The 26,027-nt window shown below is 35.8% G+C and overlaps 1 protein-coding gene across 1 annotated transcript; it reads left to right on the top strand.

Annotated features, from left to right (window-relative positions):
- The first annotated feature begins 671 nt into the window (after positions 1 to 671).
- Positions 672 to 18,951, top strand: LOC110466267. Its single transcript, XM_021522667.1, has 11 exons — positions 672 to 955; positions 3,869 to 3,961; positions 6,749 to 6,864; positions 7,718 to 7,828; positions 9,135 to 9,265; positions 10,021 to 10,067; positions 11,353 to 11,661; positions 14,473 to 14,565; positions 17,378 to 17,493; positions 17,976 to 18,086; positions 18,716 to 18,951. The coding sequence occupies exons 1-11, from the start codon at positions 823 to 825 to the stop codon at positions 18,878 to 18,880; spliced, it is 1,425 nt and encodes a 474-aa protein (XP_021378342.1). The 5' UTR covers positions 672 to 822; the 3' UTR covers positions 18,881 to 18,951.
- Positions 18,952 to 26,027: the final 7,076 nt, after the last annotated feature.

Below are 26,027 nucleotides of genomic sequence, written 5' to 3'. Positions count from 1 at the left end.
TTTATTTATATCAGCAAAAACAGTAACATACGTCACCTACTAAATTACAAACAGCAACAGCTGTCACCTCCAATGATCCTCTTGATATTAGTGTTACGACACTGACAAAAGCCCTATAACACGATTATTCTGTTGATATCAAGTCGCCTCCTTTCTTACAATTATCGTATATATATATCAGTTTTGTTAATTCACACCCAATATAATAGTCATATATCGACACCAGTATCAAGAGAACAACTACATGTACATATGTATAATAATGTCATTATAAAACAGTGATATGTTTGAAAAGTTCTGTGTAGAATTTCTATTCAGGATATATAACACAGTTATTACACTCACACTTGATTTCTCTTTTCGCATTTTCATAACCTGTTCATCCCTCTACACAACAGGTTTGCCGCTTTTCCTTTAATCAGCAGTTCATATTAATAGCTTTGGCTAATAGTTACGGTTTGTAAACACGTGTTTCATAGGCCGCCCCTCTGTTATTCGCATTGTCTATATAATATTTTTCGCGATTTCTACAGTAGAACATTTTTTCTCTGTTATCTTGTATTTTTAAAACATGAAAGCCCTAATGCAATGTTCCCGGCCTTACCATTCAGGTAATATTGACACTTTACCTGTACGACAGGTGTCGCTGATAAAATATAACACTCGACTGATTTGTTTGTCTCCCTTACACGCCTGTACACAGTCACTGACTACTGTTATCTACAGCCCCCCTACAAGGAAGTGTTTTACGATGTAAACTGATATCATAGGACTATCACCGGCCACCCGACCATTCCCGACATCACTCTCCAATCTAACAACATGTCCAAATATAAGCTTATCTTCTTCCCGTACCGAGGGAGAGGTGAATTGGTACGCCTTACCTTCGCAGCTGCTGGAGAAACCTACGAAGAACAAATTATCACGAAACAGGAATGGCCTAATTTTAAATCAAGTAAGTTAATTGCGCACCAGCTTTCCAGTCATGCCATGCAATGGTATATCATGTTATCGCATGCTCTTAAGTAAAGGGGATCTATGTGTGCTGTGACCCATATCAGTAAAGCAGACATTTGTAACAAATCTCTCCATTGTGTCAATTGTGTAGTGTCTTGGTCCCATTTGTTATATCAAGTTAGACATTTTATGAACCATCTTCTCATAACAGTTGAGCGAAATGTATATCGTAATCGTATTACACCCAAAATTACAGTGATATGTTACACCAAAAATAAACAGTTAATTTTGCATCATGTTGTCAGACCCAGTACGTCAACTGTATACTAATATTATGCTCTGAAGCTAAGGCAGATACAGTGCGCTATATTAGCACAAGTAAGATAATTGTATCATAGTCTCAGAAAAGGTGAATAAATGATACATCATATTCTTTGACTAACCAAATTATTATAAGCGAACTTTGGCTATGCTTACTTAAATAAAATGTTCGATTAGTGTAATACTGGACGAACAAGGAAGTAAGAACAAGGAAGTAAGCTGTATACAAATTTCTCAGAACAGGTAATATAATTGTGTACCTTTACTCATAATAAGAATGTGAATTATCGATTGTTTTCTCAGAAGAAAAAAAGTCAAATTAGGTTCAAACCGAGAATATTTAAGTAGTTAGAATATCGTGCATATGGCCAAATACCTTATAGGTCAAAATATTGATGTCCTCATATAAAATGAATGCAAAACAAAATGTCTGTTCAAAAACCAACACAACAAAAGAAACCGAAAATATAAAAAAAAATAGAAAGGAAAGGCATCACAAACGCCTACAAAATTACAGAGGAGAAAACATGTGGGTTGGAAGGGTAAGCGTTTCCCGGATTACGACTGGTCATTAACATAATACATCTGTTCCATACTTATGTTGACGAGCTTATAATTTCTTAAACGTGGAGATACGAAACTGTGCATATATGTAAGTAGTTTAATGGTAAACAGGACATAGCAATACCATTAGGCTTTTGAGAAGAGATTTGGGTCAAGTTAAGGGGAATGGGGTTTGCTATATTGTAAAAAAAAAATAAAAAAAATACAGTGTGATGAATTTAGTCCGATCGTTAGATGATAGGGCGTTAACATTTAGAGACGATTATGCAATACTGGTATAGGATATATTTTGGAGAAGGACACTATAGATGATTTATGTTACCATACCATTAGGGTAAGGATACACGATATACTTAGACAAGTGTGTGAGGGAAAATTATTCACGTAAAAAGTATTCACTTCCAGAGTTAACTGAGTGAGAAATGATGATAGCAGTATACTGTAGTATGTTTTAATGTATCCAGTTGTTAAACCCTACTAATTATTAAGAGATCACTATATAACGAAAAATACAATATTACTTGTTACAAAACGTAGTCTGTAACACTTGAGATTTGTATGTGTATTGATTGTGTTGTGTTGTATTTATGTTTGAACGGTTGACGTTGTTACTGGTCGGCGTCAAACCGAGGGGGAAAAATCATAGGTAATAAATACCAAAGATAATATAACCAAGTGTTATATCAATGAAAGGCAGTTAAGTCTGAAGGTAATAAACAACTTGACATTATCTATAATGGTTCGACTTTCTTGACATTAAAGTGAAGTAAACCAGGGTCGTCAGCACAAAAATGTCAACAGTTCTTATTTAAATATCCATATAAAATATTGCTTTTTAACAATGTTTACTCTCCTTTTAATGTGAAGTTATGACTGCTACATACATATCTGATACAGTTTACTTGAAAGGAGTTATATGAATATTTTCATAATTAACTCTCTTGTATTCATTTAAAATACAAACCATCGACTGCTTCTGCAAGTGAATTTGAGTGGAAACTAATTAAAATGCATATACATCACGATAATCACGATAGTTATTCCTATTTCGTGACACGACATTACGAATTTCAATTTGTTCTCAAAATGTTTGCGCATGCGCAAATGATTATTCAAATGTATCCTCCATATCAAAAGTCATTCACAGTCCCTGAAGAGGTCGAAAACGTATGTTTGTTAACTTCATATCTGATATTGTTCAAATGGTTGATCCTGTTTTCTACGAGTTTTGATTGTTTTCAAAAATGTTGCTTTTAAACACCTTACGATCAGATCTCGATTATACTCACCACCTTGTTGGTCCTTAACTTCAATAGCACTGTATAATACTGACCAATGTATATAACGGATATCGAAATTAAATCAGTTGATGAAGAAAAGATATATTTCAGTGGTAAGCACAAATTGTCAATTAATACATATTCTTGTTAAATTTGTATGAACCGACACAGGCCAATGTGAACTTATAGAATCGTTTAAGACTGGTTTTATGTGCATTGTAAACTAAGCTCTTAAGTCAAGTATCGGGACGTTTGTTAGCAAATTAAGACTTGCATAGTAAGATATCAAGCTAAATGTAAGTAAGGCAATTCAAATTAAGAACAAATATCTAAATATCCTATGGAATGGTGACGTCATGAACATTCGAAGAGAGATGGAATTTCATTGACCTTCCGTGTGTTCATTTGACGTCATTAACAATTGTCACCCAGGCCTCATATGCATATTAGTAGATTGCAAGCATTATATATTGCCAGCAACCTCCGTGTTACATCTCAAATGAATTGGAATGCCATGAGGCCAAGTAAGACAATGTTCAGTATTACATGAGCTAAGTAAGACACTATCCATCATGTCGTATGACATAGTAAGACAATGCTAACTTTGATGTCGAGAAAGTAAACCATCATATGTACAAATATATTGCTCATAGATATATATGCATTGTTTAATCCAAAACTATAACTCTGAATGAATAAATCAATACGTATGGATATATTAGTAAATAAATCATTTATAATTACAGAAATGCCAACTGGTCAGCTGCCGGTGCTGGAGGTGGGCGGAAAACAGCTGTCACAGAGTTTGGCCATAGCCCGCTACCTGGCCAGGGAGTTTGGTAAAATATGGACTCGCCCATTTTATTATTGTAACCCTAGGTTATATAATATGATATATATATATATATATATGTATGGTGTGTGTATATACCGTTGTGTGACCGCACAACGCACCAACAATACCGTGCGCACACCATGCATACATCGTGCATACACCGTCAGCACATCGTCCACACATTGTGCGCACAACTGGGCGATTTGACAATCGTTCGCACCGTTGTACGCTTCTCTCCGCACAACTGTGCGATTTGGTACAATTTGTTGCTCAATATTACGGAATGAAAAAAATACGGAAGGCTCGTACTAGTATCCAATAATTTACACTGTATTTATTATTGTAGTTTCTCATCACAATAATTAACATTATGTACAATTTAACAATGCATGTAACACAGTATTACATAGACCGTTAGACTGTCAAGAATAGATTTGGCTCCTAGCTAGGTAACAGAACAGATAAATAACAATTTGATGAGTGACCGGAGTTTTCCCTGGCCTGTGCCTAACGGGTAGAGCTGATATATGATACCGTATACCGTTATGAAAATACAACTGGACGTTTAATATTTGTTATTTGCATTCGTTTTAACCTAACGCTCTCCTTCACCTGGTTTTCACACCTTGGCGGGTTACGTAAGTGCCCCGGGCGGGGGCAAACTACGGTTCAGGTACAAAGTGGCTATGTTTACCTGTGTTGCCGAGGCTGGTTTGTAAGGTCGTTTAAAAAACACCGAAAACGCCATTTCTAAAGTATAGACTGAAAGATAAGCTTTTAGATGAAGCTTGAATAGGGAAGGAAACATACTAAAAAAATCAAGTTTATATGTTTAAACAGCAAACCGTATATATTGTTAGGCCATTCCTCAATTTACACCAACCACGATTGTTATCGCACAACGTTCGTCGATCGTCCGCACAAATGTGCGCAAGCAATGATCGTCCAATTTTTTATCGTTCGCACTTCGGGCACACATCGTTCACACACCGTGCACACATCGTGCGCACACCGCACATCATGTAACGTTGTGCGATCCCACAACTGTATATATACAACGAGTGCTGTCGACTGTCTGTATACACGTGTGTTGTCCCGTCTGGTAAACAGTGTATGTGACGTCATCAGTTCGGAATGCATGTACCCGTGTTGTTATGTTCTGTTTCAACATTTTGACTGAGTTGTACTTACGACGTAGACCTTGGACCTGCCCCTTGCACGAATAAAGCACCCTATATTCCCGCCACTATATTCTGGCCACTGGGTATATACTTACTGTCCAGTGGTCATTCTTACAATCCGACTCGTCAGATTACTGATAGAGCCGAGCCAATAATGATATAGAGGGTGTACGGATACATTGCCGCCAGCATGTATTAGCAGGCTAGGAACATCATACCCTGTATGTATAACCGTATTATATAATAACTATCGTGTGGTTATAACATTTAGCTATTAGAATTACTATATTTATAGCGGTCTCTATTCAGAGGTCCGGTACCTCGATCGGCGCGGAAGTTGTGTAGTATTTATTGTATGTATATGAGAGGGTAAATGTATTTATTGTATTGTCCTGTATTGTAGGTTTCTCGGAGATTATAAAGGAAAGATATACACTTAAAACAACTTGTCCGAGTTATTGTTAAAACTGAGCAACCGGTGACATTATAATCCGCAGAATAATAAGACAAGCATAAAAAGAACCACAATAATTAGCTTCATAACCGTTTTGTTGTCATTAAATAGCGAGTATGTGGTAGTAACAATCCATTTACAGCAAGAGTAGTACAAGCTGTTTCATCATATATTACATCACACATATAACAGTTTTGTTGATGACTTGATTAACTATACACACGGGTTTTTGGATATCAAAGATAAAGCGTACTTTTGACTATTTGACACTTTCAGTGTTCCGTCTTTGTTCTATGTCTACATCGCAAAATTTTAATCCATGTAATTTTTTAAATTTTAATTTTTGGTCAAAATCGCAAAAACTTAAACATTATACGGTACATTAAACATAGCGATACCAAACCTTATTGCAATTATTGCATAACTAATAATTATAGTGTTACATAGGCGATCATCAGCATGATAAGCCATAAGCTGATATATTTGCTGTACATAAACGATAGATTTTTATTTTGTTGCTTCCCAATGACATCCAGTTTGTGAGCAAATGTTTGTTTGCTTAATATCAGTTGCATTTACTCGTAGGTTTACACGCGAAGTACCTTGTGAAAATTAGAAAATAAATCTGGGATATGATAAAGGGCATAGTTATTTGGCATGAAACAGCCCATTCGTTCACATGTAACATTGAATTAATTTCATTAACAAAATTGATTATAAAGATTAACCATGGTCTGTCTTTGTAACCGAAGTAATGAACTCTTGTCCTGAATTTCTGTTGAAAAATCAAATAAAAATTTTAATCTACAATTAAAATGTAAAGTGTATAGTGTAAAATGGAAATTGCTTTTAATTTATCTCTTTTGTTATAACATTAGAAAGCTTAGAGTATTGTAAATTTAACTAATAATGGTAGCACATCAGTTGTTTCAAGACCTTTTTGGGAAAAGTTAAAAATTTTGTCTTTTGTCCTGTGGAAAACTGAAAACTGCCCTTAAACAGAACAGAGAACAGCTACATTAGTAAAAAGGTTAAATAAGATGCCTTATTCAATGATGGGTATGACTTGGGGAGGAAATAATTTCTTCTTTTAACAATGCAAATGTGATAAAAGTAAGTTATAAGTATTTTTAACATATCTATCCCCATTGTATAGGTCTGGCAGGCCAAAGTAACTTGGAGCAATGTCTGGTAGATCAGGTTATCGATGAGGCCGCAGACGGATTCAAACAATATCTCCTATATCACAACGAGACAGCTGAGGACAAGAAGGTAGATATAACTGATACTACTTCCGACCAGTCGCATGCATTTTTATGTGTTATGTTTTGTGAAGACATATACATTAGGCTGGTCAATTTGTATTCAGAATCGACGCCTACAGTTTGTTTCCATTAATCTATAAATGTAAATCAGCGGCAATGCTGGCCGTGTGAAAGTTATTTCGCTAATATTTATATTTAAGATTATCAGATGTATATTTTTGCCAGCTTTACTGCTACAGGAATAGCATACATTGTTGAGATATGTAATGCAAATTATGAATATTCCAACATGTACATATTTAAGCGTCAGAATTCACAAATAATATTCTGTGTAATGTAACAATAAACGAAACTCATTATGAAATGTATGGTATTTTTTTTTGCATTTAACTTTGCATTATGAATGTAAAGTGTAAATCTAACTAAAATCTTGGTTCGAATCATTGTCCTTAAGGATCCCTGTCCCTCTACACTGTAGTTTTTCGTATAACTGCAGCAAAGTTGTGCCAGGACACTTCCGTAGACCAGGTAGCTCAGTCAGTTAGATAAATATTATAAAAATCAGAAGTCATGCGTTCAAATCCCGGTCTACTACCGCTGTTTTGTCAATCAATGTACTGTTGTTGATTATTGTTAAGTTCATTTTATCAGTATTATTTATAATGAAAGTCCAGCAAGGTTTGGCTTTTTCTGCAGAAAATATTTATCAAAGTGATAGTCATGTCAACAAAATAGGCCTCCAGTGTATTGCTACTGTCTCTGGCAGTGGTACAGGGATCCTTAAGTGATATTGTATGTAGATAAACATGATGAAGCCTTGACATGGTCATTTTTTGCTTATCTTACAATGAACCTGTCAGTTGGAAGTGAAGAATGCATTGATGAATGAAAAAATCCCACAGTTCACCAGAATCTTACAGACCCTGTTGGAGAACTATGGAGGCACAAACGGATACTTTGTTGGACCCGGCGTAAGTCAATCAAGCTTATCTGACTACATTGTTGTCACATTTATGCAATATATCTAAAGTAGAACCTTAACCTTGGTTCTGTCTTAGAACTTCCTGACGTACAAATTGTATCTCCATCAAATCACAAAGTTGGATGTGTGTGTACATTACAGTATAAACATCAAAACCCAAATTCGAAACGAATGGCCGAGAAAGTATTACCTTAATTATGACAAGTTCTTGTCACACAATCAATAAGTGTTTTTATGTGTTTTATTGGTTGTATTACAAGAACTTTTCATAATCCATACTAACAAACATAAAGAAAATGTTTAGAAATATTACCTTAATTTAATTAGCAATCTTCGTGAAAACGCAAATTGCATTTTCTCAAAAGAACTTAGGTGAACTTATGTTCATGAATCATCTATGTCTTGAGGAGTGGTTGCATGTGATAAATATGTGTATAGAGGAATGCATATTTGAACATTGAATCTATAGAATCTCCTTGACGAGATGAAAGTACTATAGACTCGTTGTTGAGAATTTTTCTTTTTTAATTATATATATTTATATATATTGTTAGGAAGAAGATCATTTGAAATATATAGTTATATTTGTCTGCAGAATGAAAACAACGGAACTACAACAATGATTTAAACAGTTGAATCTGGAAGTGTAATTCACCCAACAATGTAATATGCTATCAAAGTGAATATATACGAAGTTTGGATGGCATTCATATTGACTGTAATATAATGCCAGTGCCGACGTATTCATTATTGTGACGTCAAAATTGTAACGTACGATACTACTAACTTTCCATTGAATACGGCTGTTCAACACCTAATCAAAACCCTATGCTGAATGTCATTATACAAATGTTAACTTTTATGACATTAAAATACTCAAAAATGGTAAATAGCATTGAACTGTGTTAATATGGCACTTACATGCTTAATTACAACCTACATGTGTGTATATGTTTGCAATATTTAACCATTATAAGCATAAACGCGACATATGTAGGTAAACTTTATTATAAACTACAGATGGGACTATCATCTTAAGGTGTGTGATGTAGTTTCAACATGTATGTACATCAACACGACATGTTTTGGAAAATTATTATATCATTTAAACTATTGCACGAACTATTACAGGAGTATGATATCTAATCTATAAAAATGCGTTTAAAGTACTTGTTATGGTATACCAAAGTATGTTATAAATATGTGTAAAATGTTCAGAAAATGCGCCTATAGATATTGTCACTATTAAGGGAAAGGCTTAAGTTGAATTGAGTTATGTTTTTTATATATTCTAGCTGACGTTAGCAGACCTTGCATGTCACGAAATATTCACACATTTTCTCCGACTTAACCCAGAGGCGTTGAAAGATTTTCCAAGATTGGCTGAAAACCGCAAAAAGGTTGAGGAGAACGAAAACTTGAAGCAGTACCTAGCAAACCGCCCAGAGAGCATCATCTAGAGTTCACGAGTTGATTTCGTGTTGGCAACTTGCAAGTGTTATTGAAAACTTGAATAAATAATTATACGTACACATTTATTGGACACTTTTATATTGTCAAAGAAAAATAAGAAGAAAAACCGGTTCCAACACACATGGACATCGTACAAATTTAACTCAAATCATCGAGGCTAAAGAGCCAACATAGCCGAGCAGAAATGTGTACAAACAACAGCGTCACAGTTATTAACTCAATACAAAAGCAAGGTGTGCAAAAATGGCATCACCTACATGAACTCCCACGCAAAAAAAATCAGGTGTACAAACAACGGGACCAACTTCATGGCCCCTACACAAAAAAACAGGTGTACAAACAATGACATCAAAGAAATGAGCCCAAACAAAATAAACAGGTGTACATTGTACAAACAACGGTACCACTGTCATTATCCCAAACACCAACAAACTTGTACAAAGAATAGTATTACCATCTTTATGAATCACACACACACACAGGTGTTCAGGCAACTGCACAATCGTTAAAAATCTTACGCAATACCACAGGTGTACAAAGAATAGTATTACCATCTTTATGAATCCCACACAATACCACAGGTGTTCAGAACCCTACACAAACCATATTTGGACAAACAACGGAAACACCTTTATGATACCCCTTACACAAACAACAGGCGTACAAAGATTAGTACCACTATCTTTATGAATCCCCTGCAAACAACAGGTGTTCAGGCATCGGCACCATGTTTTTGAACCCTAAACCAACAGCAGGTATACGAAGAATTTGACCCCTATGAACCCTGCAAAAACAGCACGCCCCCACCCATCCCAACCCCAACCCAAACCCCAACCACACACACACAAACACCAAGTGTACAAGAATGGCACCATGACCATGAACTTCACTTGATCAAGCGATGTACACAAACCGGTACCACAGCCATTAACACAAAACAAGTGATCAAACTTCGGCAACAGTCAAATAGACCAAGCAAGTAGGTGATTAATGAACTAGGACACTGTTAGCAAGCTTTAATCGCGAACCCATATTTGGAACTCATGACAATCATAAGACAACTCAATATACCACAGAGGCACCATACAAGTACAAAATATACCATAGAGTCAGCATACACGGACAAACTATACCATATAGTCAGCTTACAAGTACAAAATATACCATTGAGGAAGCGTAAAAGTACAAAATATACCATTGAGGAAGCATACAAGGACAAAATATACCATTGAGGCAGCATACCAGGACAAAATATACCATAGAGTCAGCTTACAAGTACAAAAAATACCACAGAGGCAGCATACAAGGACAAAATATACCATAGAGTCAGCATACAAGGCAAAAAATATACCATAGAGTCAGCGTACACGGACAAAATATACCACAGAGGCAGCATACAAGGACAAAATATACCATAGAGTCAGCATACAAGGACAAAATATACCATAGAGTCAGCGTACAAGGACAAAATATCCCATAGAGTCAGCATACAAGGATCAAATATATACAAAATATACCATAGCGTGAAAACACGGACAAATACATAAATAATGAATAAATCATCTTTATTTGACGTCGTGTATATTGTCAACATCAAACATCTGTAGGGCCTTTATTACGTCGCCGCTAAACGAACAAATAAAGTTTTCGTGGTGCCGAAAAGGCCACGGGGGAAAACCACCGTACCATCGCAGGGATAACAACTTGCCTTATCAGACATCACTCTCTTTTCCGCCTCCGCTGGGGATCGAACCGAAATTCTTGGGAGAGTGAGAGGTCTGATCACGGCTACCGAGATAACACTGCGGGAACATGAAAAGACAAAATATACCACAAAATGTCGACACACAAATACACACTACAGACAAAACTGGAAATAGAAGTGAATAAACAATGCAAATTTCGTTTTGTTGTACATTGTACTTTGGAAATACTTTTGTGAAAACAAATATCGATTAAATGGTTGAATGTTATTCTCGATCATCGCCGAGTCAATTTCGGTCGTCCTTGGGTCAGTCTACATCACGCGTTAAGTATAAGTACCCCTTAAGTCTGCGCATGCCTGGGCCTACCTTTTTGAACAAACATCGTTATCCGAGGGCCATATATCCGTGTATCACAAGCCTGACAACACCAGTCGGCCGACATCTACCCTGGGACACACTTCCACCACCATCTTCCCCAGTACACTCTACTACCAACATCTACCAGACAACATGCCCTCCCACAAACTTATTTACTTCGGCCTCCGAGGGAGAGGCGAGCTGATTCGCCTTGCCTTTGCAGCTGCTGGTCAAACATACGAAGAGGATACCGTCACGTTTCCAGATTGGCCTGCTCTTAAACCAAGTAAGATATAAACGCATAAGTTATTCCCTCACACCAGTTTACAACCTTTAAACAAAGTTAGCTGATTGATATATAATGTCCTCAAACGATGTATAGCAATTGTATATGAAATCCATACAACAAGCTCTCAGCCCAAGAGTATTCCAATGCGTTACAACCATCAAACTTGGTTGACATTTGTTATTATATAATTATTATATCTTTAAACAATGTTATCGACTTGTATATAATTCTGCCACACCAAGCTAGTTTGCTGTTTATAATACCTCTACACCAGACAGAAAGCGATATTATAAAATCTTCCCAAACTTTATAAAACAATACGTACAGTGCTTTCAAATCTGGTAAAGGAATGGCACATCTTGCTTTCAAAGAGACTTTTGATTTTTGTGTCCTCTTAAATCCGTGTATGACTGTGTATGATCTCGTGACACAGACACTGTTATCTCCCTACGACATGACCAGGAATAGATAAGTGACCTAAAGTCTACCCTGCTCAATGTCCAACGACGGCAACGTTCTATATACTGACTTAGCGGTCTGTGTATCAACGGCCGTTAGATGTTGACTCGACGTGCGCCCTGAACATAATAAAATCCAAAACTTTGTTGAGGAGCAATGCAAGACATCTACAGCAGTATCATGTTAAGAGTATAGAGAGAGACGTATTGATCTACCGGTGATGATAAAGGCTTTCTGAAAATATTTTTATTTTTATTTTTTTGCAACTTGCCAAAACAGGTGTTGGCCTAAGACAGGTGGAGTGACATTTGTGAAAAATTACACAGAGTCTCTTTTCATTAAACGCTAATCATTACTTTACAGTTTCGGTCGTTTGTAGAGTTCGTGTTGTATCGTTCTCTCTTTATCGGTTCTGATGTCAAATCGTTTCCTTATATGTTGACCATATAATACAATGAATTAACTTCACTTAATTCGCAGACATTTGATTGATTTGAATGTATAAACGGTAGGTTGGCAAGGGTCCAGTACCGGTAATCGCGGAGTGATTCAGTAATCTAAAAAGTCAAACATTTACCCTGGAATTTAAGTAGTACGTTATCATCTTAGGGATTCATTGACGGGACTCCTTATACCCTATAGAATACCATATATACTGGAATATTGTTTACCAATATTATAAAAATAAAACAATAAACATCCTGTAAAGCATCATATTTAACGTAAAACCTGTTGAAGTAACAGTAATATATGCATAATGCTACAAATCTGTGTCATATCAATCGATATTGCATATCAATTAGTCCCTTTATCGGCCAAACTTGCATGTGTATAGTTACATATTCATTAGGAGAAAGGTTATAATTAGTAGTCAAAATCTGTGAACATAAGTATAAAGCCATTCATACAGTAGCCTCATAGATGAGGTGTATTATGAAATGTACCTATCATGGTTACTCTGCGAACTTTTTTACGATTCACTTTTTAGAATGTATTTCCGCCCTATCAGATTCATTTATCATTTAAATTCAACTTAATTGGACAATATAACTTAATAGCCACAGTACATCATAACATGATGAAATACGTGTGAGAGTCGTCTCCCCTGTAACATAAAGTGTGTGGTAAATATGTAAATTAACAATAAAGATACCGGAGGTTAAACTATCTGAAGTGTGGTTTACTATTTATTTCGATAAATGCTATAGATATAGGGTCAGTTAGCGGTCAAATATAATTTTCCGACATTATTGACCGTGAAGGCGTTTAGAGCGGCTCCAGTGCGACTCATTCCAAGATCGCTTGGTAACAGCACGAGGAACATACCAAGATCACTTAGTACATATTGTTAGAGAAGAAAATATTCCAAGGTTACCATGTAACTACAGAATGTACTCGAACGGGAGGAGTGTCACTTATTATGGAGAGTTATGTCTACCGCTCCCTCGATATTCATGGGTTACGCCCCTACGCGGAGCTTAACCCCTGGATGTCGAGGATATGTCCACCGAGGTAAGCTGGCATGCTCCTTCCATAATTCACTTTCCCTATATATGTCTTCAAGTTCATTTTCTACTAACACTCATTTTACTGCCAACCTACATATAAAGTTTGGACTTTGGAATTAGATTTACAAATAAATTATTAAGTGTCTGCCCTTTTGTTTTTAATTTGATTGCCTAAGATCGTTGTTCAGGAAATTCTCTTTATTGTCTTGTATCTCATAGACATGATGACACATATTTTGGTGATCATTCCATAGCTCTTCGTGGGGTTTTGTCTTGTGTATGTGTGTCTCCTACGGTCCTGTTGTTTTATCTTCGAATGGACCCGACGTTCCAGTTTTGAAGTGATGTCCTTGTGTTTTGTTACTATGGCATAATTTTGTTCTGTTAATTTTTTTCTGTTAATACATGCATTTGTTGAAATCGTATACTTTCGCATATGTTCTTATAGACCCCAGATGTGTATATATTTCAATTTTTAACCTTTTCAGACACAATTTTGAATACTTTTTTCCCATTCATCATATCACAAGAAAAGTATAATGATCATGTTATGATGCAAAAACATTAAGTGAGTTTCATCGATTCAACATTTATTATTCGAATGGAAGCGCACTTTATGTCATGTATTTACTAGGAAAAATAGCAGACACAGAGTGGAGGTGTACTTTTTAACTGCTTTATAGAAAGGTTTCTGAAGCAGCAGGTAATATAGGGACATAATATTTCGGTCGTTTATAGTTTTGTTTAATGTTTGTTCTTGCATTAGTTTTCCATTTAAGTGATTTATGAAAATATTCTGCATGATCAATTATAACACAATGTTTCTTTTTTCCCCTTTTAGAGATGCCCACTGGTCAGCTGCCGGTGCTGGAGGTGGACGGAAAGCAGCTGTCACAGAGTCTGGCCATAGCCCGCTACCTCGGCAGAGAGTTCGGTAATTTATAAGGCTCAACCTGTATACAGGTGATGCATACAAATGTTTCATTATTTGGATGTTTTATGACTAAATTTGCTTACATCACTTTACCATTCCAAAATATATAAAGCTGAAGATTTTAAAACCAGTATCTGAAATGTTAACTACAGTCGTAAAACGTTACGTAATTATTTATAGTTAAAAAATATCATTCCAAGCATACTTATCATTCATAGGAGGGCAAGCTAAAAAGTTCTCTACAATATTGTACAGGTGGTGTAGTAGACTGTGTTATCTATAATAGTGTTGTTCTGGTGGTGTGGTAGACTGTGTTCTCTATGATATTATACAGGTGGTGTGGGAGACTGTGTTCTCTATATGATATTTTACAGGTAGTGTTGTAGAATGTGTTCTCTACGGTATTATAAAGGTGGTGTGGTAGACTGTGTTCTCTATGATATTTTACAGGTGGTGTGGGAGACTGTGTTCTGTATGATATTGTACAGGTGGTGTGGTAGACACTGTTCTCTATGATAATTAACAGGTGGTGTGGGAGACTGTGTTCTGTATGATATTTAACAAGTGGTGTGGTAGACAGTGTTCGTTATGATATTTTACAGGTTGTGTGGTAGACACTGTTCTCTATGATATTGTACTGGTGGTGTGGGAGACTGTGTTCTCTATGATATTAAACAGGTTGTGTGGTAGACACTGTTATCTATGGTATTGCACAGGTGGTGTGGTAGACACTGTTCTCTATGATATTTAACAGGTGGTGTGGGAGACTGTGTTCTGTATGATATTTAACAAGTGGTGTGGTAGACAGTGTTCGTTATGATATTGTACAGGTGATGTGGTAGACACTGTTCTCTATGATATTTAACAGGTGGTGTGGGAGACTGTGTTCTGTATGATATTTAACAAGTGGTGTGGTAGACAGTGTTCGTTATGATATTTTACAGGTGGTGTGGTAGACACTGTTCTCTATGATATTGTACTGGTGGTGTGGTAGACTGTATGCTCTAATATATTGTACAGGTGGTGTGGTAGACTGTATTCTCTATGATATTTAACAAGTGGTGTGGTAGACAGTGTTCGTTACGATATTTTACAGGTTGTGTGGTAGACACTGCTCTCCATGATATTGTACTGGTGGTGTGGGAGACTGTGTTCTTTATGATAGTGTACAGGTGGTGTGGTAGCCTGTGTTCTCTATGATATTGTACAGGTGGTGTGGTGGACTGTGTTCTCTTTGATATTGTACAGGTTGTGTGGTAGACTGTGTTCTCTATAATATTTTACTGGTGATGTGGTAGACTGTATGCTTTAAGATAGTGTACTGGTGGTGTGGGAGACTGTGTTCTTTATGATAGTGGACAGGTGGTGTGGTAGACTGTGTTCTGTAAGATATTGTACAGGTGATGTGGTAGACTGTGTTATCTTGGATATTGTACAGGTGGTGTGGTGGCCTGTGTTCTCTTTGATATTGTACAGGTCGTGTGGTAGACTGTGTTCTCTTTGATAGTGTACAGGTGGTGTGGTAGATTGTGTTCTCTATGATATTGTACAGGTGGTGTGGTAAACTGTTTTCTCTATCATAGTGTACAGGTGGTGTGGTAGACTGTGTTCTCTATGACATTGTACAGGTGGTGTGGTGGACTGTGTTCTCTGTGATATTGTACAGGTTGTTTGGTAGACTGTGTTCTCTATGATATTTTACTGGTGATGTGGTAGACTGTATGCTTTAAGATAGTGTACTGGTGGTGTGGTAGACTTTGTTCTCTACGGTATTGTACAGTTGGTGTGGTAGACTGTGTTCTGTAAGATATTGTACAGGTGATGTGGTAGACTGTGTTCTCTTGGATATTGTACAGGTGGTGTGGTAGACTTTGTTCTCTACGGCATTTTACAGGTGATGTCGTAGACTTTGTTCTCTACGGTATTGTGCATGTGATGTGGTAATTTGTGTTCTCTAAGATATTGTACAGGTGGTGTGGTAGACTGTGTTCTCTATGATAGTGTACAGGTGATCTGTTGACTGTGTTCTCTTTGATATTGTACAGGTAGTGTGGTAGACTATTTATGTTATGTATGATATTGTACAGGTGGTGTGGTGGACTGTGTTCTCTATGTTATTGTACAGGTGGTGTGGTAGACTGTGTTCTCTTTGATATTGTACAGTTGGTGTAGAAGACTGTGTTCTGTAAGATATCGTACAGGTGATGTGGTAGACTGTGTTCTCTTATATATAGTACAGGTGGTGTTGTAGACTTTGTTCTCTACGGTATTGTACAGGTGGTGTGGTAGACTTTGTTCTCTATGGTATTGTACAGGTGGTGTTGTAGACTGTGTTCTCTTTGTTATTGTACAGGTGGTGTGGTAGACTGTCTTCTCTATGATATTTTACAAGTGGTGTGGTAGACTGTGTTATCTGTGATATTGTACAGGTGGTGTGGTATACTGTCTTCTCTATGATATTTTACAGGTGATGTGGTAGACTGTATACTATAAGATATTGTACTGGTGGTGTGGTAGACTTTGTTCTCTACGGTATTGTACAGTTGGTGTGGTAGACTTTGTTCTCTACGGTATTGTGCAGGCGGTGTGGTAGACTGTGTTCTCTAAGATATTTTACAGGTGATGTCGTAGACTTTTTTCTCTACGGTATTGTGCATGTGATGTGGTTATTTGTGTTCTCTAAGATATTGTACAGGTGGTGTGGTATACGTTGTTTTCTATGATATTTTACAGGTGATGTGGTAGACTGTGTTCTCTATAATATTGTTGTACAAGTGGTGTGATAGATTCTGTTCTTTATGATATTTTACAGGTTTGGCAGGTAAGAACAATCTGGACCAGTGTCTGGTCGACCAGGTCATAGACACGGCTGCGGATTGCCTCACAGAGTACGTCAAATCGCACTTCGAAAAGGATGAGACCAAGAAGGTCAGTGAAATTCATTATAGTTTCTCTAGAATATGTCTCCGATGTTATTCGTATAACGTCTGGACACTATGTAGGTTCATTATAAATGAGTATGTATATCAAGACATAATTAATACGTGTATTTGAAACTAAGAATGTGATTCATTTAGAAGTCGTCAACATAGTCAATATTTACTTCGTTCTTTAGCAACTTTATAGGTTTTCAATTAGTGCTTCCTTACCTACCTCTTATATCTGCTTATCTCATATTTTTAATGGTGTTTTTTTTCATTTTGCGAGAACAGTAGATGAAGATTTGTTGTTTCAAACTGTTGTTTCCGAAAATTCATCCCGGCAAGGTTGTTGTTGATTTTATCAATTCAAATATGTATTTGCGAATTAGCCATTTGAAACATTATCTTAAATTTAAGTGATCGAAAAAAATATCACCATTACTTTCCCTCCAATTTTCTTAATATTTAACCTTACATTGTGTTTATCAGACGGAAATAACGAAGACATTGGTGGATGAAACTATTCCTAAGTTTGCCAGAATCTTAACAACTTTCTTAGAAAACAGCGGAGGCAAAAACGGATTTTTCGTTGGATCTGAAGTAAGTTTAGACATATAGTTTTTGTCACTTGATATCGTTTTAAATGCCAATATTAATTATCACACACTTAAAATGGTCATTTTCCTTATTTGTTTCCGTACATCCCGGTGACATCTAACAGGATACGAGGCCACACGCAGCTACTCGTCTAAATAAACATTAACAGTCGCTGTTAGCTCCCTTTAACGTGTTTTGGTCGTTGCTGATGTGCATAACTAGAGCTAAGGCTATCCAAAACTTGTCACTACATTCTAAAGAAGAATGTTGTACAATGTAGTATAGATATAAAATGCAAACTTGTATATATATTAGTATCATCTACATACGTCCATATAGGTGGATAAAAGGTACATATAATTGATGTCAAATAGATAGGCTGTTGAGGCTGGGTATGATACTTTGTGGAGGAGGATGTGACCGTGGCAATGTATTTCTGTTGAGGCAGTGGATTTTGTGTTTAGGTTATTTATAGCATGAAAACTTTGTGTAAATATTATGTTGATACCGGATATTTTGTTTTGATTTGTTATTGTACTCTGTGTTGACCTTTATTATAATTTTGTTTGCATTAATTGGTGACAATAAATGAAATGTCACTAACAATCATTTTGTCATGTTTCACATTTTAGCTGACGTTAGCAGACCTGGCGTGCCATGAGGTATTTACAGACTTTCTTCTGCTGAATGCAGATGCTTTGAAAGACTTTCCTAAATTGGCAGCTAACCGCCAGAAGGTTGAGGATAACGAAAACGTGAAGCGGTACCTGGACAAACGTCCGGAGAACCCGATCTAAGTTCATATCAGTTCACGCATGTTGGCAGCATTATCTTTTGTTATTTAAAACTAAATAAAACTTTATACAAACACGTTTGTTTAGTATTGTCTATATGAAGGCGCAGTTCAGCACATAAACTGAGTCAATTATTCACCAGTTTAAGAGACGGGACTTTTTGTATTGTTAAAGATGAATCAAATCAATAATGATTAAATTAATCTAACTTCACAGCGGTTCGTGCCTTGAATATTTACATTTCAGTTGCATGTACTGTACGTATCCAAATAGGATTTACGTGTTGCATTACAAATGTTTCCTTTTATATTACTGTTATCGAATTGATATCTTAAAAACAAAATCTCCTTTACGTCATTTATTTTATTGATATCAATGGTAAAGCAATAAACGCCATTTGTAATACAGTTTTATTTATATCAGCAAAAACAGTAACATACGTCACCTACTAAATTACAAACAGCAACAGCTGTCAACTCCAATGATCCTCTTGATATTAGTGTTACGACACTGACAAAAGCCCTAAAACACAATTATTCTGTTGATATCAAGTCGCCTTCTTTAATACAATTATCGTATATATATATCAGTTTTGTTAATTCACACCCAATAGAATAGTCATGATATCGACACCAGTATCAAGAGAATAACTACAATGTATACTACTGTCATTATAAAACAGTGATATGTTTGAAAAGTTCTGTGTAGAATTTCTTTTCAGGATATATAACACAGTTATTACACTCACACACTTGATTTCTCTTTTCTCATTTTCATAACCTGTTCATCCCTTAACACAACAGGTTTGCCGCTTTTCCTTTAATCAGCAGTTCATATTAATAGCTTTGGCTAATAGTTACGGTTTGTAAACACGTGTTTTATAGGCCGCCCCTCTGTTATTCGCATTGTCTATATAATATTTTTCGCGATTTCTACAGTAGAACAGTTTTTTCTCTGTTATCTTGTATTTTTAAATCATGAAAGCCCTAATGCAATGTTCACGGCCTTACCATTCAGGTAATATTGACACTTTACCTGTACGACAGGTGTCGCTGGTAAAATATAACACTCGACTGATTTGTTTGTCTCCCTTACACGCCTGTACACAGTCACTGACTAGTGTTATCGTAACCCCCCTACAAGGAAGTGTTTTACGATGTAAACTGATATCATAGGACTATCACCGGCCACCACACCATTACCGACATCACTCTCCAATCTAACAACATGTCCATGTCAAAATATTGATGATCTCTATAGTAAAGTAAAATTAATGCAAATCAAAATGTCTATTCAAAAAGCAACACAACAAAAGGCACCAAAGATATTTAAAATAGCACAAACGCCTACACAAACACAGATGTGAACACAATCATGTGCATCGAAGTATAAGCATTTCCCGGAATGCGAGTGTCCATTTCCATATTGCATTAAGTCCACAATTATATTGACGAGCTTATAATTTCTTAAATGTGGAGATACGAATATGTGCATATATGTAAGTAGTTTAATTAAGCTTTTGAGAAAGATTTGCGTCAAGTTATGGGGAATGGGGCTTGCTATATTGCAAACAAAAAAAAACATAAATAGAATAAAAACAATAGTACAATACAGTAACTGTTGGTTAAAGAAACAAATGACTATTTGATGAATTTAGTCCGATCGTTTGGTTTCCCGACTTTTGTATAGAGATACCACCAGAACTGATATTCTGCGAACTGCCTATTAAGACGTGTTAGATGATAGAGCGATAACATTAAGAGACGATTATGCAATACTGGTATAGGATATATTTTGGAGAAGGACACTATAGATGATATATGTTACCATACCATTAGGGTAAGGATACACGATATACTTAGACAAGTGTGGGAGGGAAAATAATTTACGTAAAAAGTATTCACTTACAGAATTAACAGAGTAGGACATGATGCTAGCAGTAAACTGTTGTATGTTTTAATTTATCCAGTTGGTAAATCCTACTAATTATAAAGAGATCACTGTATAACGAAAAATACCATATTACTTGTTACAAAACGTAGTCTGTAACACTCGAGATTTCTATGTGTATTGATTGTGTTGTGTTGTATTTATGTTTGAACGGTAAACGTTGTTACTGGATGGCGTCAAACCGAAGGGGAAAGGAGCATTGGTAATAAATACCGAAGATAATAAAACCAAGTGTTATATCAATTAAAGGCAGTAAAGTCTGAAGGTAATAAACAACTTGACATTATCTATAATGGTTCGACTTTCTTGACATTAAAGTGAAGTAAACCAGGGTCGTCAGCACAAAAATGTCAACAGTTCTTATTTAAATATCCACATAAAATATTGCTTTTGAACAATGTTTACTTTCCCTTTAATGTGAAGTTATGACTGCTACATACATATCTGATATAGTTTACTTGAAGGGAGTTATATGAACATTTTCATAATTATCTATCTGTGATTTATTTAAAGAACAAAACATCGACTGCTTCTACAAGTGAATTTGAGTGGGATCTAATAAAATATCGCAAATGTATATACATCACGAAAGTTATTCCTATTTCGTGACACGGCATTACGAATTTTAATTTATTCTCAAAATGTTTACGCATGCGCAAAAGATTATTCCAGTGTTTCCTCCAGATTAAAAGTTATCAAAAATTATAACAGACCAAAAACGTATGCTTGTTAACCAAATTACTGATTTTGTTCCGATGGTAGATCCTGTTTTCAACGAGTTTTTATTGTTTTCAAAAATGTCGCTTTTTAACACCTTACGTTCAGATCCATGTTATACTCACCACCTTGTTGGTCCTGAAACTTCAATAGCACTGAATAATACTGACCAATGTATATAACGGAATATCGCATTAAATTAATTTATGAAGAAAAGATATATTTCAGTGGTAAACACACATTGTCAATTCATACATATTCTTGTTAAATTTGTATGAACCGACACAGGCTTATGTGTTCTTATAGAATTGTTTAAGGCTGGTTTTATGTGCATTGTAAACTAAGCTCTTAAGTCAAATTTTGCAACGTTTGTTATGACATAAAGCAAATTAAGACATGCATATTAAGACATCAAGTTAAGTAAGACAGATAGAAAAAGGCTAAATCTGCTGTGGAATAGTGACATCAGGATTATTCGAAGTGAGGTGGACTTACATTGACCTTCCTGGGTTAAGTCATTGCTCGTGACGTCATCAATAAGTAGTTTCATGAGATGTCGGGGTCCTTGTGGTCATTTGACGCGATTAATAATTGCCATCTAAGCCTTATATACATATCAGAACATTGCAGGTGGTATATCGTTTTTATACCGTTGCAAATTATTTCAATCGACCCAGAAACTTCGGACGTACATCTCAAATGAATTGGAATGCCATGAGGCCAAGTAAGACAATAGCCTTCATGTCATATGGCTTAGTAAGACAATATTAGTTATGATATCGCGTCAAGTAATCAGTCATTTGTACAAATATATTTCTCATAGATATACTAGCATACTTTTATCCAAAATTAACTATTACTATGATTGAATAAATCAATCATTTATAATTACAGAGATGCCAACTTGTTAGCTGCCGGTGCTGGATGTGGACGGAAAACAGCTGTCACAGAGTCTGGCCATAGCCCGCTACCTGGCCAGGGAGTTTGGTAAAATATGGACACGCCTATTCTGTATCCATACGACATACGTCTTTCTGTAATAACGTATAACAGGATATTTCTGCGGGGACGATATTTTTGCGATTTCGCGGGTCAATAACGTGATCACGAAAACGTGATCCCCAGAATAATATCAAAAGCGTATAATAGACTTCATAACCGTAATGTTGTCGTTAAAAAGCGAGTATGTGGTAGGAACGATTCATTTACAGCAAGAGATGTACAAGCTGTTTGTTAATATATTACATCACACTTATAACAGTTTTGTTGATGACTTGTTAACTAAACACACCTACTGATTTTTGATCATTATAGATAAAGCGATTATTTTCTATTTGACACTTTGAGTGTTCCGTACACCGCGAAAATTAAGTTGCTTCACATGTCGGTATCGCGAAATTATAATCGCAAAAGTTTCAGTCTGTGTGAAAATAACATTATACGGTGCATTGACCTTTTGTTCTTGCCATATATCGCGATACCAAACCTTATTGCAATTATTGCATAATTAATACTGATAGTGTTACATAGGCGATCATCAGCATGATAAGCCATAAGCTGATATATTTGCAATGTCTGGTAGATCAGGTCATAGACGAGGCCGCAGACGGATTCAAACAATATCTCCTAAATGATATCACAACGAGACAGCTGAGGACAACGATTACCAGATATATATTTTTGCCATCTTTACTGCTACAGGAATATCATACATTGTTGAGACATGTAATGCTAATTACGAGCATTCCAACATGTACATATTTTAGCGTCAGAATTCACAAATAATATTTTGTGTAATGTGACAATAAACTAAACTCATTATGCCATGTATGGTCCTTTTTTGCATTTAACTTTGCATAATGTATGTAAAATGTAAATCTTAATGAAGTCTTGGTTCAAATCATTGTCCTTAAGGATCCATGCCCCACTGCACTGTAGTTTTGTCGTATATACGGTTACCTACCCTTAGTTTCATTTTTGATATCACTGTAGCAAAATTGTGCCAGGACACTTCCTTAGACCGGGTAGCTCAGTCAGTTAGATAAATACATGTAGTATAAAAATCAGAAGTCAAGGATTGAAACCCCGGTCTATTATCCCTGTGTTGTCAATTAAAGCACTGTCGTTGATTATTGTTAAGTTTATTTTATCACTATTATTTTTAATGAAAGTCTAGAAAGGTTTGGCTTTTTTCCAGAACATATTACCAAGCGGTAGTCATGTCAACAAAATCGGTCTCTATTGCATTGTTACCGTCTCTGGCAGTGGTACGGAGATCCTTAAGTTATATTCAGTGTAAAGAAGTCTTGACATGGTCATTTAAGTGTGCTTATCTTACAATGAACATGTCAGCTGGAAGTGAAGAATGCATTGATGAATGAAAAAACCTACAGTTCACCAGAATCTTCCAGACCCTTTTGGAAAATTATTGAGGCACAAACGGATACTTTGTAGGACCAAGCGTAAGTCAATCAAGCCTACCTGACTACTTTGTTGTCACATAAATGCCATATATCTAAATTAGAAAAGTTAGACTTGGTTTCTGTCTTAGTACCTCCTGGCGTATGTCCATTAAATCACAAAGTTGTGTGTGTGTGTGTGAACATTACAGCATAAACAAATCCAAATTCGATACCAATGGCCAAGAATGTATTACTTTAATGTGTGTAACAATCTTCGTGAAAATGCAAATTGCATTTCCTCTAAAGAACTTAAGTGAACCTACGTTCATGAATCATCTATGTCTTGATGAATGGTTGCGTGTGATCAATATGCGTATAGAGGAATGCATATTTGAACATTAAATCTGATTATATAGTTAGGAAGGTCATTGGAAATATGTAGTTATATTTTTCCGCAGAATGTAAAAAAGTGAAACTACACAATGATTCTAAAAATTGAATCTGGAATTATAATTCACCAAACAATGTAATATATAACTATCATCTTAATAACTATCATTTATTGGTTAGTTTACGCATCAGTGTCACTTTCGAGCAAGGGGCGTTATCAAAGACAACGTTTTGTTATATTTTGGACACGTTGCAGTTTATATTCGCGTATTATGAATAAATATTTACCACTCTTATGGTACTGCAACTATATCACAATACGAAGTTTGGATGACATTCATATTTAATGTAAATGCCAGTGCCTACTTATTCTTTATTGTTATTTCAAAACTGTAACGTAAGATACTTCAAACTCTCCATTGGATACGGCTGTTCTACACATAATCAAAACCCTATGCTAAATTTCATTATACAGGTGTTAACTTTTATGACATTAAAATACTCAAAATGGTAAAAAGCATTGACCTGTGTTAAAAGGGCACTTAAATGCTTAATTACAACCTACAGGTGTGTATATATTTGCAATATTTAACCATTATAAGCATAAAGCGACATTTGTAGGTATAATATGATAAACTGCAGGTGAGACTATATTCATAAGGTGTGTCGGTGTAGTTTCAACATGTATGTACATCACCACGACATGTTTCGGAAAAATGTAATATAATTTAAACCATTGCACGAACTATTACAGCAGTATAAAACCTTATCTATAAACATGTTATAGATATGTGTAAAATGTTCAGAAAATGCGCCTATAAATAGTGTCACTATTAAGGAAAGGCTTTAGTAGAATTATTGAGTTATATTTTTTACGTATTCTAGCTGACGTTAGCAGACCTTGCATGTCACGAAATATTCACACATTTTCTCTTAACCCAGAGGCGTTGAAAGATTTTCCAAGATTGGCTGAAAACTGGAAAAATGTTGAGGAGAACAAAAACCTGAAGCAGTACCTAGCAAACCGCCCAGAGAGCATCATCTAGAGTTCATGAGTCGATTTCTTGTTGGTAACTTCTAAGTGTTATTGAAAACATGAATAAATAATGATAAGAGCATATTCATTGGAGAATTTTATATTTTTAAAGGAAAAGAAGAAAAAAAACCAGTTCCAACATAAAAGCATATCGTAACTCAAATCGTACAACCAACTGTATCACATTCATTAGCCCAACACAAACAACAGTAGTTCAAAGAATGGCACTAACTTCATGAACCTTACGCAAACAACCGGTGTACAAACAACGGCGTCCAAGTCTTTCATTCAATACACACATCAGGTGGACAAACAACGGAACCATCTTCATGAATCCTGCATAAACAACAGTTGTACAAACAGCGAAACCACCGTCATGAATCCTGCACAAAGAAAAGGTATACAAAAAACGGAACTATCTTCATGAACCTTACACAAACAACTGGTGTACAAACATCGGCATCATCAACATTCACTCAACACACATACACAGCAGGTGTGTAAAGATGGAACCACCGTCATGAAAATAAAAACAGGTGTCAAGCATCACGAGTCCTGTAACTATCATCATGAATCCTGCACAAACAACAGGTGTCAACATTGGCATCAAAGTCATGGACCCTACACTAACAGCATGTGTACAAATTACGACACT

This window comes from Mizuhopecten yessoensis, unplaced genomic scaffold (genome assembly GCF_002113885.1).
Source record: "Mizuhopecten yessoensis strain PY_sf001 unplaced genomic scaffold, ASM211388v2 scaffold11127, whole genome shotgun sequence".
NCBI classification, from domain to species: Eukaryota; Metazoa; Mollusca; class Bivalvia; order Pectinida; family Pectinidae; genus Mizuhopecten; species Mizuhopecten yessoensis.
Note: the sequence above shows the minus strand (reverse complement) of the source record. Positions and strands in the feature narration are given on the sequence as shown.